Source organism: Psammomys obesus, unplaced genomic scaffold, assembly GCF_907164565.1.
Source record: "Psammomys obesus unplaced genomic scaffold, mPsaObe1.curated_primary_1811, whole genome shotgun sequence".
Taxonomy (NCBI): Eukaryota; Metazoa; Chordata; class Mammalia; order Rodentia; family Muridae; genus Psammomys; species Psammomys obesus.
Window position 1 is genome coordinate 11383044 of NW_026596162.1, and position 13006 is coordinate 11396049.

Sequence of the window (13006 nt, forward strand, 5' to 3'; positions counted from 1 at the left end):
AGAAAGAAAGAAAGAAAGAAAGAAAGAAAGAAAGAAAGAAAGAAAGAGAGAGAGGAAGGAAGGAAGAAAGAAAGAAAGAAAGAAAGAAAGAAAGAAAGAAAGAAAGAAAGAAAGAAAGAAAGAAAATCTTGTGTTTTTGAAAAGCCTGAATGTGATGTTTTGTGTCAAGTTCCTTAAAATTTGGAGATAACTATTTGTGTTTGTGCCACTAATAAGTTGGTCTTGTCGACAGCCAGATAGCATGCCTGTGTTCTATTTTTAGAAAAATAGGGGGTTGTGAAGGAGATCCGTATAAAGAAAGACAAAGCCAAGAGTCAGATACTTGAGGTAGCACTCTGTAAGTGGGTGGTAATGAGTCGCAAGAGTGACAGCTGCAATCCGGGGTTCTGTAAACAAACCTCTTGTGATTCTTTTTTTAACCAACTTTTAAGGGAGGGCCACCGGCCTGTCCTGTATGCAGGGTGGGAACGCAGCAAATCAAAATGGTGCTTGGTTTTCTTTCACGTTCTTGGCTCTTTCCTGGATGACCCATCACCATCCGGCTGAACTGTGCAACACATTGACCAATGGGCAGACTGAAGGCAGATGGGTTTAGTAAGCCAAGCTCTTCCGCTGCGGAGGCTAGCGTAGGAGTCAGCGGACGTGCAGAATAAGCGTTGCCTGACGATCTGTATCTTTTAAGTCTCTATCAGGTTCCGAGACATTTGGTTGTATTTTCCTGCCCCTAACTTCCCCATCAGCCTCGTCACCCCGGCCCGTTTCTGTCTGTCTTGCATAGAAACAAGCAAGCTGGCTGCGCCTCAGCTGCCTGATAGCCAAACAGGTTTGATCGACTGTTCTGTCCTTATGGAAAAATATGTGTATATATATATACAAGTAAACGAGAGTGCAAGTGTGCCACACACCTCTTTGAGAGTCACTGCCGGGACGGTTGCTAGTGTTTTGGTGGCTTCCCACAACGGCCTGTTGTGAACTGAGTGAGCTGCACTACTGTCATTTGAGGGGTGTGACTGCTGTGTTTACCACACTTGTGAACTTTGAAACTCCTGGTTTGGGGTGATTTTTGTTGTTGTTGTTTTTTGGGTTTTTTTTTTTTTTTAATTTATCTTATTTTGTCGCCTGCTTCTTTCGTAATCATGATTTTTAATCAGGGTGACTGAGGTTGCCGAGAGATTAATGTGTGCTGAGTCTGCCTAGCGATTTCAAATAGGGTTGCCATGATAAACAGCACCGCGAGGCGAGTCCCTCCTCTCCTTAACAGCCGGGCTGTAACCCCCCCCCCCCCCCCCCCCCCCCCCCCCCCAGCGCGGCCGGCGCCCCCCCCCCCCCCCCCCCCGGCAGAGCCAGGGAATCTCAGACAAGCTCTGAGGCCTGGGTTCCTGGCATAGAGCCTTCTATTTGATAGACGTATCTCTGTACCAATTTTCCAGTCCCTGTTCGATCACTCTTCCACGCACAGCCCTGGCGAATCATGATTCACTTACCCAACTTGGCGGGCATGATCCTGCCTGGTTCGAAGTCACGGCGCAAATTCTAACGGGGAGAATGCCGTTCGTTCTGGTTCCTGGCTGGTGAACTCTCCCAGGGGAGCATCAAATGGGCCGCTGAAGCGCAGATATTGTGGCAACCCTATGTTGATAGCAACCACTAAATTTGAGTTTGACTCCATCTCTGGGCGAAGAGATCCGCCTGAGAGGGCCGCTGCCTGACTTGGTTTCTCGTTTCTCGACAGGATCCCCGCCCACTACGTCTACCCGCAGGCTTTTGTGCAGCCTGGAGTGGTCATCCCGCACGTCCAGCCCACGGCAGCCGCGGCCTCGACCACGCCGTACATCGATTACACTGGAGCGGCCTACGCACAGTACTCGGCCGCGGCCGCCGCAGCTGCGGCCGCTGCGGCCTACGACCAGTACCCCTACGCAGCGTCCCCGGCCGCCGCCGGCTATGTGACCGCTGGGGGCTACAGCTACGCTGTCCAGCAGCCCATCACCGCCGCTGCACCTGGGACGGCGGCGGCCGCGGCCGCGGCAGCTGCCGCCGCCGCAGCCTTTGGCCAGTACCAGCCTCAACAGCTGCAGACCGACCGAATGCAGTAGGCCAGCAGAGGCTGAGCGGAGTCGAAAGGGGGAAAGGGGTTGCTCTCCCCCCCCCCCACTTTCCCAGTTCTTAGTAGCTAATGAGAAAGTTAACGTGGACCTGACAGCTTTTAAAGGGAGAGAGCGAAGCTGTTGTGAAGCAGTGGTTTCCTTTTTTCGTACTCTGGGTAGTGCTGCAGGTGGAGAGGGAGAACGGGAGGGCGAGGAGCAGTTTTTGAAGTCAATCCCAAAGAGCCTGAGTTACACAGAACAGCCGCTAGAACACGATGGCAGGGGGTAGGTATCAATGGGACTTCACTTTTATATCGGGGGTTTTTATTTTTATTTTATTTTTTTGCTCTTTTTTATAGTATCAGGGAAGCAAACTGCCTTTTCCAAGTTAGAAAACGCTATGTGAATCTAGCTGAACCAGGGAATACGGAGTGAGCGATTTGTAGCTTGAACTATGTGTAAAGGCACATTTAAAAAAAAAAAAAAAAAGCAGCTGAGACAGCACAAGTGCTGGCCGACCTCCGTGGCGGCCACCGAGGCCTGCGGGACTTCCTTAGGGCAGAAGGTAGTGTTCGCGCTATCTCCAAAATGGGCATCGAACAATCACTTCAGGAGAGTGGCAGCAGGGACAGTGGTGGACAGGTACCAAAGCGATTTTCTCATCTGTTCTGTGGACTCGTGGGCTTGTGAAGCAACTGACACTGTGCCAGCCGCTCAGACAATCAATAGCGCACACAGTTCCGCCAAGCCTCCGTCGCCTGTGCTCGTGGGAGGCGCTGGTTGGTCACATTCTAACCCCTCTCCCCGCCGCTGCTTCACTTGGGGGAACTTTCATCTGCTGGTCAGGTTTTCGGCACCACCACTACTCTTTCTATTTATTGTCCGGACTAGGGGATTATGGGTAAAGGCAGGCAGAGTTTGCAGATGCTCAACCCTTCAGGACCGTCTGGAGGACCTTTATTTTCTTCCCCCCTTTTTAAATAATTTTACACTTTTTTCGTATCTATTTCAGAGTCCTATTTAAAGCTATTTATTAGTGACTACAGTACCTAAGACAGCAAGGTTCTTGACATTACAGTTTTTCAACAGTTGATGATCTTGTACTTTATAATGTGCCTTAATAATAATCCTATTTAAGATATTTATTTTTAAGTTTTACTATGCTGCACTCTAAAGGAAGGAACTTTAGACGTGACACTGTAAAAGTATGTATTCATCTCATGGCATAAGTTATTCAGTAGGTCTAGATGTAGCATATTAAATATTAACCTATTCAACTAAAGATGTTGGCTTGGATTTATTTAAATTCATATGTGCACTGTTCAAGAGGGTGTTCTTACCTGAACACATCTGAGTTTATTTTAGTCTTGAGATTTTTTTTTTTTTAAACAAGCTACGTTGCTGGCTCTGTGCTCCTTTCTTTTGATTGTCTTACCCCTGTAGCTCTCACCCATCGGGAACTCATGACTTCCTCACTTTCCTTGTGTAGTGTATGTAGTTTTAAAATACTGCTTTATATTTTTCTTCTGAAAGTGCGGTACTTGCAATTTTTACTCTTAAACTAAATTGAATACTATTTTACACTGTATTGGACTTTTATACTTGAAGACCTTCATACAAGGGACAACAGGTTAGCATTTTTATGGACTTTCTCCATTGTCACTGGATTTAAGTATTCCCGTACCAGACAGTGGTCTGCAATGGAGACGTGGCTCTCCTGTGCAAATTATTTATTTGTTGTGTACATCGCTTTATAACATTTCAGATCTTCTAATCTATTCACTTGTATTAAATATAATTTTTAAAAACTGCTGTTGCATTGATTATTTCTAATTCTGCAGGAAAACAGAATGGTTCTTTTTTTAATTCGCTTCCTCGGTTTGAAAGAGGCTGACTATGAACTTGCCAGGTAGCCAAGGATGACCTTGAACTTTCGACCTTTACCTCCCGAGTGCTGGTAGTAGGGACACACCACCAAGCCCAGGACTTCCTGAAGGCGGGCGAGCACTCTACCAACTGATCTACATTCCCAGCCCCCAGCCCTGTTTCTCTTAAACTAGTTTGATTAACCATGCCCCATGGAAAACATTTTCTGTGAACAGAAAACTTTCTCGGAGGCTGTATTCTCCGGCCTTTAAAGTAAATCTCACTACATATGTGCCCTGTGTGTAGCAAGTAGACCATCCCCTTAAACTGAATCTGAAGGACCAGTCATCTCCTTGAGAACTGGTGATGACTGGGAAGGAGAGGGTTGTGAGCAGCCCTAGCCTGGGTCAGGACAGTACTGCTGGCATCAGGTAAACATGGCGCTGGAGCATTTCTAGAAATGCCGATAGAGCCGACTGTTCTGGCTTATTTGTTTGTGGTGCTAGAATTGAACCTGGGTCCTCACACTGACATTAAACTACATTCGTATCCCCTTTTTTGACTTTTGAAAGGCTCTCATGTGTCCCAGACTGAGCTCAAACCTGCTATGTAATAGAAAATGACTTTGAACTTCTGGTCTCCTGTCTTCAGCTCCTGAGTGTTGGGGTTATAGGCGTGCACCACCACAGTTGATGTATGTGGCCCCTCCAGGGGTTTGACTCCAATTGAGGTCCATCCCCAGTCCCAACTTCTAACTTTCCAGACAAGGTCCGACTAGAAGGCCCCGGCTAGCCTTTCGCTCACTTTCTGGAGGTAGCTTTTTTGGAGATCTTCCCCCTTTAGCCTCCCTACAGGTCCCAAATTGCTTTTACTAACCCCCCTTTTCAGTGATATTTTCAGACTTCTCATATAGCGTCCTGGAACAGAAATACCAGCCTCTGATAGTCGTAAGTGTCAGAGAGCACTCCCTCAATGCAAAGCCAAAGACAGAGGGAGGAAATTCCTGGGGGCAATCACTGCAATGTGCTATAGGGATGGCCACCCACATGGAAAGTCCCTGTGTTTTACTTTTCGACAACTATGCAGTAAAGTATGCATTAGGAAGTCAAATAAGCCATATGAGTTAAAATGCCAAGGGCGTGATGGTCTACTAATTATCTTAAAGAGTGTATGTTATTTTCCTTTTACTGTGGCTAGTTTGTTGAACTCATGGCCCTCATGTCTCCTATATCCACGGCATATCTTGAACGCCATGAGTTTTCAGTATTCGGAAGCAACAGAAAAGCACGCACAAAGAGCATCACGCTTTATAACCAGCCTCCGGTTCAAACTTCCATTGAAAATGGAGACAGCGGTGGAAGGCGGTACCCGGAGCCGCTGGTACTATCGGCCGCCAGCAGAATTGCTTCTGAGCTGCTTGATGTACTAGTGACCATTTTAATTTTTCAGATTTATGAAAGGTCACTTCTGTCCCTCAACAAAGCCATCTATTGCTGAGCCTGAAGTAATATTTGATTTATTGATTAAAAACAGGTCAGACAGTTCCGGGGAAAACTTATCGAAAGTAGCCAGACTCAGGAAACCCAGAACGCTACCTATTCTAGCGAGGCTGTACATTTTTCTTAGACCACTTTCTGATGTATAATAATGAGAGAGGGGAAGATTGGTACTTTGTAATGCTAATGCATAAATTTCTAAAAAGAAATGAAAAAAATTAATATCTAATGAAAAGGACAGTGATACAATGATGTAATGTCTACACTGGCCCGGAAGGCCACTGGTATTTAAAAGGACAGCCTGCCTGAGATCCAGGGTGTGGAATGAGTCCTGGTTTCACCGCTTAGCAGCGGAGTGATGCGCTGCTGCAGCGAGTTACTGGGACCCACCCTTGCGTTCTGCAGATTCAATGATGAAAGCCATGGCTGCTCTCTTCTTCAACTCACAGGGAGGTTTAACTCTCCTTGGGAGATGCTCAGAGCTCAGTCCAGGTGTGATCGTCAAGAGAAGAATGCTCTCTCTGCGTTCACCAACAGTGACCCACTCATGTGGGCTGGGGGGTTAATGACGTATTTCAGAGTGTCCCTGCTGTAAAAACAACTTTGCTAAAGTCTTTTGTGAACTCCCTTTTTCTGACGGCGTGAAGCCTTGCAGTGCCTAAAGGCTGCCAGCAAGAAAGCCACCACGATACGAGCTGTCTTTGTGATAAACCAGAACCATGGACCAAAGCTAAACTCATTTCTTTACAACACACTCAGTTGTGGTATTGTGTTAGTGACAAGAAAAAAATGAGCTAACGGGATGGACTAGCTGATAAGAAAGCCTTTTAGAAGTCTGAAAGTATTGGGCAAGTGAAAGTTAGACTGAGACAATAACAAAGTTAGGCTTTGTTGTTATTTTGTGTTTTCTGTTGGTTGTGTTTTTGAGACAGGGTCTCGGATAGCTCAGACTGGTCATGAACGCACTCTATAGCCACGATAACCACAAATTGTTGATCCTCCTGCCTCCCCCTCCTGGGTGTTGAGGTTCCATGTGTGCACCACCACGTCTGGTTTTGTAAATACTGGAGATGGAACCGGGGCTTTGTGCATGCTGGGCCAGCCTTCAACCCGCCGAGAGGCATCTTCTGCCCCAACGAAGCAGCGTTACAACATTAATTTGGTAGCTGCATTCAACATCTCCCTAAATGACCCTTCTGAAGAAAACAAAATTGTGCTTCACGCTGTTACCTTCATTTCCTCCCAACCTAACAACAGCTAAATAATCCAACGCCCAAGCTGTACAGTAACAGCCACACAAAAGGAACCCAGAAAGAGAGAGCGCTTACCAGCTAGGGGAAGGAATGGGAGCAGCAGAGATTACAGAATACATTTCTCTCACAGAAGCTCTATATTTAGTCCCTTCCTCGCTCCTGTCAAATGTTGTTCTTAATTCCTTCGGAGTCTTAAAAGCATTCATTAAGATGACAGCCTGAGGCTTGAAAGGGGCAGAGGTGAAGAGGAACAAAAAAAATAAATAAATAAGTGCGTTTTCATGCTTACTTTTGTCCTCGCTTCTCCTTCAAGAGTTCCAGGTTGTTTCCATGGAGATTCTAACTTTGTTTCTGCTTGAGCACTTTGTATAAAAGAGATTCATTTTGGTTGTCGGTTCTGAGTGGGATTTTTAGTTCAATGGTGATGTTAGTGAAGTCACTTGCCTGACAAGCTCTTTAAGAGTTCTGCTATTTTTAATTGGCATATTCGTAATTGTACATATTTATGGGGTGAATGGGATGCTCTGTTCATGTGTAGGTAGTGCTATAATTGAATCAAGGTAATGAACATATCTATAATCTCAGTAAAATTGCCAGTTGTGGTGAAAATAGTTGAAGTTCTCTCAGGCTATTTTGAATGTACATCACTTGAATGGCAAAGGCTATTTTGAAAATATACATTATTAACTTTAATCAACCCACTGTGCAATTGAACACCAGAATTCATTCCCCCTATGTAAATATAATTTTTTATCTATTGTCCAACCTCTCCCCATCCTAGCCTATGGCTAAGCAGCAGAGCCTTTCATAACCACCATCTTCTCCTCTATTAATGTAACATCAATTTAAATCCCATGTGTGGATGAGACCACATTTTATTTGTCCTTTTATGTCTGACTTACGTCACCTGGAATCCTCCTGGCTGTTGTGGATGACAGGGCTTCCTTCACTGGTGAGGCTGATGCTGTTCAGAAAAACGCATACAGCCATCACGTTCATATACATGTATGTATGTCATGATTGACGTCGACTTGACGTCACATGCTGGCTGTTTTTGCACAATGCTGTTATAATCAGAAATGTGGATCTCTCTCCTGTAAGACTGAGAGTTTCTCTTGGCAAATGAAATACTGGCTCCTCTAGATTACTTGGTAGTCCTCACTTTAACTCTGTGAGGAACCTCCACCCCAGTGACCATAGTGACCAGCATAATTTTCACAGCCCACCAACCACAGTATATAAGAGCTCTCTCTTCTCTGTACCCAACATTTTATTTACTTACTCATTTGCAATGCTGGGGATTGAACTTAAGGTCTTAGGCATGATGGGAAAGCACTCTACCATTCAAATACATTCCTGACTAGGAATAATTCCTCATCTTTTTTTTTTTCTTTTGGGGACAGCCATTCTTAACTGAGTGGAGGGGACATGTCACTGTGGTTCTGATTTGCATTTTTCTCATAATTGCTGATGCTGAGCTTTTTCCATGGGTCTGTTGAAAATTTGAAGTTTAAAAATTATAATAATAGTTATTATCACTATTATTTGGGGGGGTTGTCACTTCTTTTTATTTATTTATTTTTAATATTAGTTACAACTATTATTATTATTATTATTATTATTATTATTATTATTATTATTATTATTGGTGTGTATGTGTGGGTAGGCTCCTGTGCCATCGTTCCTATATGGACACCAGAGAACAGCTCTGTGGAATCAGTTCTCTCCTTCCGCCTTACATGGGTTTTAGGGACTGACCTTAGGTCAAAGCCTGGCAACCCCCTTTACCAGCTGTGCCATCTCACCAGCTCCCAAATTTCAGGGTTTCTTCGAAGTCTCAGTTGTAAATCATAAGAAGAAAGAAATGAGACCATGTGTGTACAGCCTTTGGTATTTTTAGATAAGAAAAATGATAGGATTTGATACAAAGTCACTCTGTCCTCTTACGCAGACTTTGATAATTCTGACCCAACAGTGTCCCCTGAGATGACACCTACAGAGCTCTCCTCTCTCCTGTCACTCGCCTCCTGGAAGACAAATGCCATTGCCTTTTTATAACCAACATGTCCCACTAAGCTATTAATGTGCTTTAGGTGGATTGCAAAGTCCACATATCATTTACTTTTCCACCAATGGAAGCGGTAATTCCAATTATATTATAGCACAGGCTGGATACAAACCCCGATTCCATTTCATTTAGTCACCCAAATAGTGTGTCTACTGAAAGGGACGTATCAGAAACTGACCTCAAAACACTTTTAAACGCGAAGTATGGCCTGCCAAATGGAAACACGCACCTTAGCTCAGACTGTGTGGTGCTCCTCTGTTGGTCTTCTCCAGAGACAGACTTGTTCACTTTTTAAATGTCCTGGTTCTGCCTTCAGTCCTCGGGATACTGCCTGGAGAAACTTGGGGTATGTATACATCTTGCTTTTGTATTTGTTTATGGGAATTTTTTGGTTTCAACATTTTTCAGACGTATTTATTTTATGTGTACAGATGTTTGCCTGCATGTATGTATATGCACAGAGTGCATGCCTGGTGCCCAAAGAAGTCAGAAGAGGGTGTATGCCCCTGACTCCAGGGTTACTGATGGTAGTAAGACACCATTTAGGTGCTGGAAATCAAACCCAGGTCTCTGCAAGAATAACCGTTGCTCTAAGGTGCTCAGCCATCGCCCCAGCCCTAAATTCTGTGCACTTTGAAATTAGAGGAAAGAATGCAAAGAAAGTAATGGGGACTGAGGATGCATCTCAGTGGGTAAAGAAATGCCCTAGCATGCAGGAGGCCCTGGGCTTAATCCCCAGCACCAACCAAACCAACAATGACATCAAGCCAGCAGAGAGGTAGTAGGGTCTGAAATGCAAGGTCACCCTTGATTACATAGCAAGTTCTAGGCCAGCCTGGGATACATGAGACCCAGTCTCTAAAGAGAAAATAAAGTAATGAAAAAGAAGGTAACCATGGTTAGACACGTCTCCTAAAAGTAGGCAAAGGAGGCTGAAATGGAGCGTATATTAAGGAGTTGAGGGGTGTCACTGAGCTACTTTTCTCTTTTGAGACAGAATCTCTCCATGGCCTGGAACTCATCAAGTAGGCCAGGGTGGCTGGCCAGCAAACACCAGCCCTTCTCCTGTCTCTACTTCCTCAGCACCGAACAACTGAGCCACTGTATCTAGCTTATTTTATGGAAGGTTTGGGAAAAAAAAAAAAAAAAAACCTGTCAAAGTAAAAGTCTTCTAAACCCCCAACTCTGGAGCCTTAGTTCACACTCAAATGTGTAACGAACCTGAGGTATCTCTGTCAGAGCTCCCTCGTGTTGTGTCATACCGCATCACTCTGGTCTTGGTTCATGATTCCGCACTGCTCATGCTAAGCACACACCTCCAACAAACACTGCCGAAACACCTCAGCTGGCTTTCTGCTCTTACAGGAAAATAATGGTTTAATTGTGGGAAACAAAACCTTTCAATGTTTTCCTGTTTCACTTCCTTACATATAAGTGTCAAAGGAGTACATCTTTGGATTGTGTTGGGAGTGGATGTTTGACCTTAAAATGTTCTATTTGGAAGCAGGTCGTGGTGAGGCACACCTTTCGTATGCCTTTCGTCTCCACACTCAGGGGGCAGAGGCAGGAAACTCTCTGTTAAGTTTGAGGCAGGCTGGGTGACAGAGTGAGCTCCAGGCCAGTCAGAGTTACAGAGATTGTCTTAGGAAGGAAGGGAGGGAGGGAGAGAGGGAGGAAGGGAGGGAGGGAGGGAGGGAGCAAATCGACAACAAAAAGAGCCCCTGTCTTCAAACTAGTCATGACCAACACCAGAGGTTTTCTTCTGACCTCCACACATGCATGGTGGAGGTCACACAAACTTGCACACACACACACACACACACACACACACACACACACACACACTATTTGAATTCTCAAATTGATGGCTTGAATTTTATTCAGATTTGGCCTGGGATCATGACAGGATCTCCAACAGTTTCTGGAATAACCTTAAGTACACTTCTGCCATTTTGTGTTATGCGTGTATCAGAAGTAAAGTTCTCAGCATCAACTATCCCGAAATCAGAACATCGGTCAACTCCAGGAAGTGCTGAAGATGCTCTGTGTCCAGCAGCATGGATATTCGCCAAGCTTTAATTGTTACATAGAAAGAGGCAAGCACTCATTCATTAGCGGGCAAGCTGTGCTTTTATTTTCCACGAATGGTAAGCTGATATGTACACCAAGGAAGAGTTTCATAATAAACTTCTTTATGACTTCCTGTCAGTAAACGTGTAAACTGTGTACCAAATCCATACACCTATTTACCTAAGGTCATGTAAAGTTTTAGCAGAAAAAAAAAAGAGTAGAAAAAAGCTACAAAGTTCTACAATAGATTTCCAGGACTTCCTTTCTCCTGTCTAAGACTCTGTACTCTTAGGTCTGTACTTTCCCTTCTGTTGACTGAATGCTTACATGCACACACACACACACACACACACACACACCCTCTGAGTGACGCCATTGTACTTCTCCACTCATACATATTGGGCCATTTTAGATGTGAGATCAGGAAGTGTGTGCCTGTCTCTGTCTGGCTTTTGAGTATGAGTATGTCTTCTACTGTCACCGTATTATCAAGAACAAAATTCCTTCTTAAAGGCTGAGACGTATTCCTTTCTGTGTGTTTGCAACATTTTATCTGTTTATTTGCTGATGGACAGCTAGACTGATTACAGATCTTTGCTAGTATGAGCTGTACTCCAGTGAACATAAAATGCAAATGTCTCTTCAACATACTGGCTTCGTTTCCTCTGGCTATATACCCAGAAGTAGGAATTCTGGATCATATGAAAATCCTATACTTAGTTAACTGAGCTCTTGAACTGTTTGCAAAGGCTTAGAGATTTAAAAAATTTGAATACGTTTCTTTTAACCTAAAGGTTTAGAAACAGACAGTTATGGTATTCAAATGTGTACCTGCACACACACACACACATGCCCAAACACATTAAAACACACATACCAAAAAAAGTCATTTGTAACTGTGAAACTCGGGCTCTTAATGTCTGTATTTGTACACTCTGTGTCTGTCTCAGCAGTGACCTATTGTTGACAGTCCTATGCAGAAATCACTGAAAAGCTGTAAGGAATGAAACTACACCTGCTGCCCATCTGGGACTTTTGAGATTAATCCTCATAATAACCATTGGAAGGCAAACCTGTCCCATTACTCAGTCAAACAAAGGTACAGAAGCAGCAGTGGGCAGCCCTCCTAAAATTATAGTGCCAGGATGTCTCAGGGCCCAGATTTCAATATAGGGTGCACTGTGGCTTAGATCTATATTGTCCTATAGGCTTGGTGGCCAGCTGATGGGCTTAGAGGAAGTGATTTCATGATGAGGACTCTGTCTGAATCAATCGATGGACTAATACACTGATTGTTTCACAGTTAATGAACAATTGGAAGGTAGTTAAACTATGCAGGATAGTGCCTCGTCCAAAGGTGTGGGCCATGGCGGATCACGCCCTTTCGACCCTCTTTAGCAGTCTCCTCCTCCACTTGTCGCCAACACCATCATCTTCTGCCCTGTGTGGGCCCCAAAGCCATGGGGCCAATTAACCATGGACTGAGATACCTGAACTGTGAGCCAAAGTATTGGGACCATATTATAAAAATAAAAAAGCCTTCTAATGTAAATTTTACATATCACATCTTCATCAGTAATAATTTAAAACACTCCATTTGGCCCATCATCTATCACAGCTGATAATGTTTAACCAGTGGCTGGCAGGACGATGTCATTCATTGGAAAAGCCTGAAAGGGTGGGTGGGAAGAGGAGGAGTCTCAAGTCCCAGGAGGACTTAGGGTAACTGTGGCTGTAGGCAACTGAGAGAATGACACCGCTCTCCGAGACACTGGCTTGAGGGTTTCTCTGCTCCTTCCTACAGCCATTTGATGTCACATGGCTGTATCAAAGAAGACATGCTGGCTGCAAAAGATGTCAGCTTGAGTCCTGTTTTACCACCATTCCTCCCTTTTACTTGAAGTACCTGGATTTGCTGAGTGTTCATTTGTGACAGACACCGAATATGCTAAGGGCATTAAACTACAGAGCAGGTTCCCCAAGTCACCTTCATTTTAGAGAAAGATTAATGTGAACTGAAGATGGCAGAACCAACAAGAGTGACAGCCCAGATGTGGGTGACACCAAAATGACTGGATTTTGCTGCTGGATTGTTGCAGCCAGCTTTTCCTGTGTCCATAGGATCTGTGTCAGAAATTCTATGGCGGGCTTGATAAACGAGCCTTC

The 13006-nt window shown here is 44.4% G+C and overlaps 1 protein-coding gene across 1 annotated transcript in view; it reads left to right on the forward strand.

The window, feature by feature from the left end:
• Rbm24 (RNA binding motif protein 24) overlaps positions 1-3867 on the forward strand; it is an 11828-nt gene extending 7961 nt beyond the window's left edge. Inside the window, exon 4 of the mRNA XM_055595166.1 lies at positions 1733-3867. Coding sequence (XP_055451141.1) covers positions 1733-2096 — 364 coding nt within the window. The 3' untranslated portion in view covers positions 2097-3867. The remainder of the gene's footprint in view (positions 1-1732) is intronic.
• The last annotated feature ends 9139 nt before the right edge of the window (positions 3868-13006 follow it).